The 1,784-nt window shown below is 35.4% G+C and overlaps 1 protein-coding gene across 1 annotated transcript in view; it reads right to left on the bottom strand.

The window, feature by feature from the left end:
* Window positions 1–336: 336 nt before the first annotated feature.
* Window positions 337–1,784, bottom strand: part of LOC119568904 (acanthoscurrin-1-like) — a gene marked incomplete at its 5' end in the record, with an annotated part of 8,866 nt that continues 7,418 nt past the window's right edge. The window contains one exon of the mRNA XM_037917306.1: window positions 337–472. Within this exon, the coding sequence (XP_037773234.1) occupies window positions 337–472 (136 nt within the window). The remainder of the gene's footprint in view (window positions 473–1,784) is intronic.

Raw genomic sequence — 1,784 nt, 5'->3', positions numbered from 1 at the left:
AAAAAAGTAAATGGATCATCAGGTTGTCAAGTTCTGTGAATCAATCAGAGACTGCCATGGTGAATCCACGGGTACACTCCTTCTCCCTCAGTCTGTCCAAGTGGAGGGACAGGGAGTTTTGAAGTGGGAGGTGGTGACCATCACTGTGGCCCGACCAGTAGTAGGTGTACCCACCTATACTGATCGTGACGCTGCCAGGTATTCTCAACTCTGAGAGGGGAAACCACCTCAACTCCCAATCGCTCCAGTTTTCCCCCGATAGCAGAGGTAACCACTCAAACATGCCGCCCAAAGGGCCAGATGTTCCAAGCGCGTACCTGGATGGCTCGCCTGAAGTTAAGCCTCGGGTGGTCCTCCGGGTGCACGCCACTCGGCCACTCCCACCAAACGCTGCCCCAACTGTGGAGGCCCCCATTTGTCTGTTGGGGGTTTCCCCAGACTTGCCCCAACAAGCCTCATGGTGGGTTGCCACCTGCAAGCGGGACAAATAACTCATGTTCCCATCCTGCGCCCCGACTTTTCCCCCACTTGCAAAGTGGGAGGAGCAACACCCTCCCCCCCGCATATCCATTTTTATTTAGGGTTGCCAGTGAGTTATCTGGGGGGGGAGGCTGGCAAGGCCCACCTTGACATATTATGATGTATATATTGGACGTATATATAATGATGGAAATATTTTGTTGTATATATTATATTTATATATATATTAAATTTTTATATATATATGAATATATTAATTTTTTTTATATATTTATATATTATATATATTGGGTATTTTTAAAAATATAAATATAAAATTACATTATATATATATTATAATTATAATTTTATATATTGTATATATAAATATATTATAAATATATATATATATATATAATATATATAAATATTTATGTATGTATGTATGTATGTATGTATTTAATCAAAACATAATATTTTTAAAAAAACATTTTTACATATACTATATATATTTTAAATATAAATAATTATATATATATATTAAAAATATATATATATATATATATGTATATGTAATATACATTTTTTTATTTTGTTACACCACCACACACACCACACACACACACACCACACACCAATAAAATTTTTAATTGTTTATATTATATATATATTTTAATATATATATATATATATATATATATTATATATATAATATATATGTGTTGTGTGCTGCGTGTGTGTTGTGTGTGTGTGTGTGTTGTGTTTATATATATTATATATATATGATATATTAATATATATTTTAATATATTATATATATAATATATATCTATATTGTGTGTGTGTGTGGTGTGTGTGGTGTGGTTGGTGTTGGGGTGTGTGTGGTGTGTGTGTGTGTGTGGGTGTGGTGGTGTGTGTTTTTGTGTGTGTGTTGTGTGTGGGGTTTCTGTGCGTTGTGCGTTGCGTGTGGATGCGTTGTGCGTATGGTGTAGGGCGTGCTTTGTGGTGGCGTGTGCGTTGTTGCTGCGTGTGCGTGTGCGTGTGCGTTCGTGCGTGCGTGCCGGTTGTGTGTGTGTGTGTGTTTTGTGTTGTTTGTTTGTGTGGTGTGTGTGTTTTTTGTGTGTTGTTGTTGTGGGGTTATGTACATATTTTGTATATATATATATATATATATAAAATTTATAGAAACACATATATGTAATATTGATATAATACATTTTCTATGCATTAAATACCCCTTTGGGATATATATATTATACCATCATACACACACCACACACACACACACTCACACACAGATTTTTATATATTATATATAATATAAT

Source organism: Penaeus monodon, unplaced genomic scaffold (assembly GCF_015228065.2).
Source record: "Penaeus monodon isolate SGIC_2016 unplaced genomic scaffold, NSTDA_Pmon_1 PmonScaffold_11434, whole genome shotgun sequence".
NCBI lineage: Eukaryota > Metazoa > Arthropoda > Malacostraca > Decapoda > Penaeidae > Penaeus > Penaeus monodon.
Note: the sequence above shows the minus strand (reverse complement) of the source record. Positions and strands in the feature narration are given on the sequence as shown.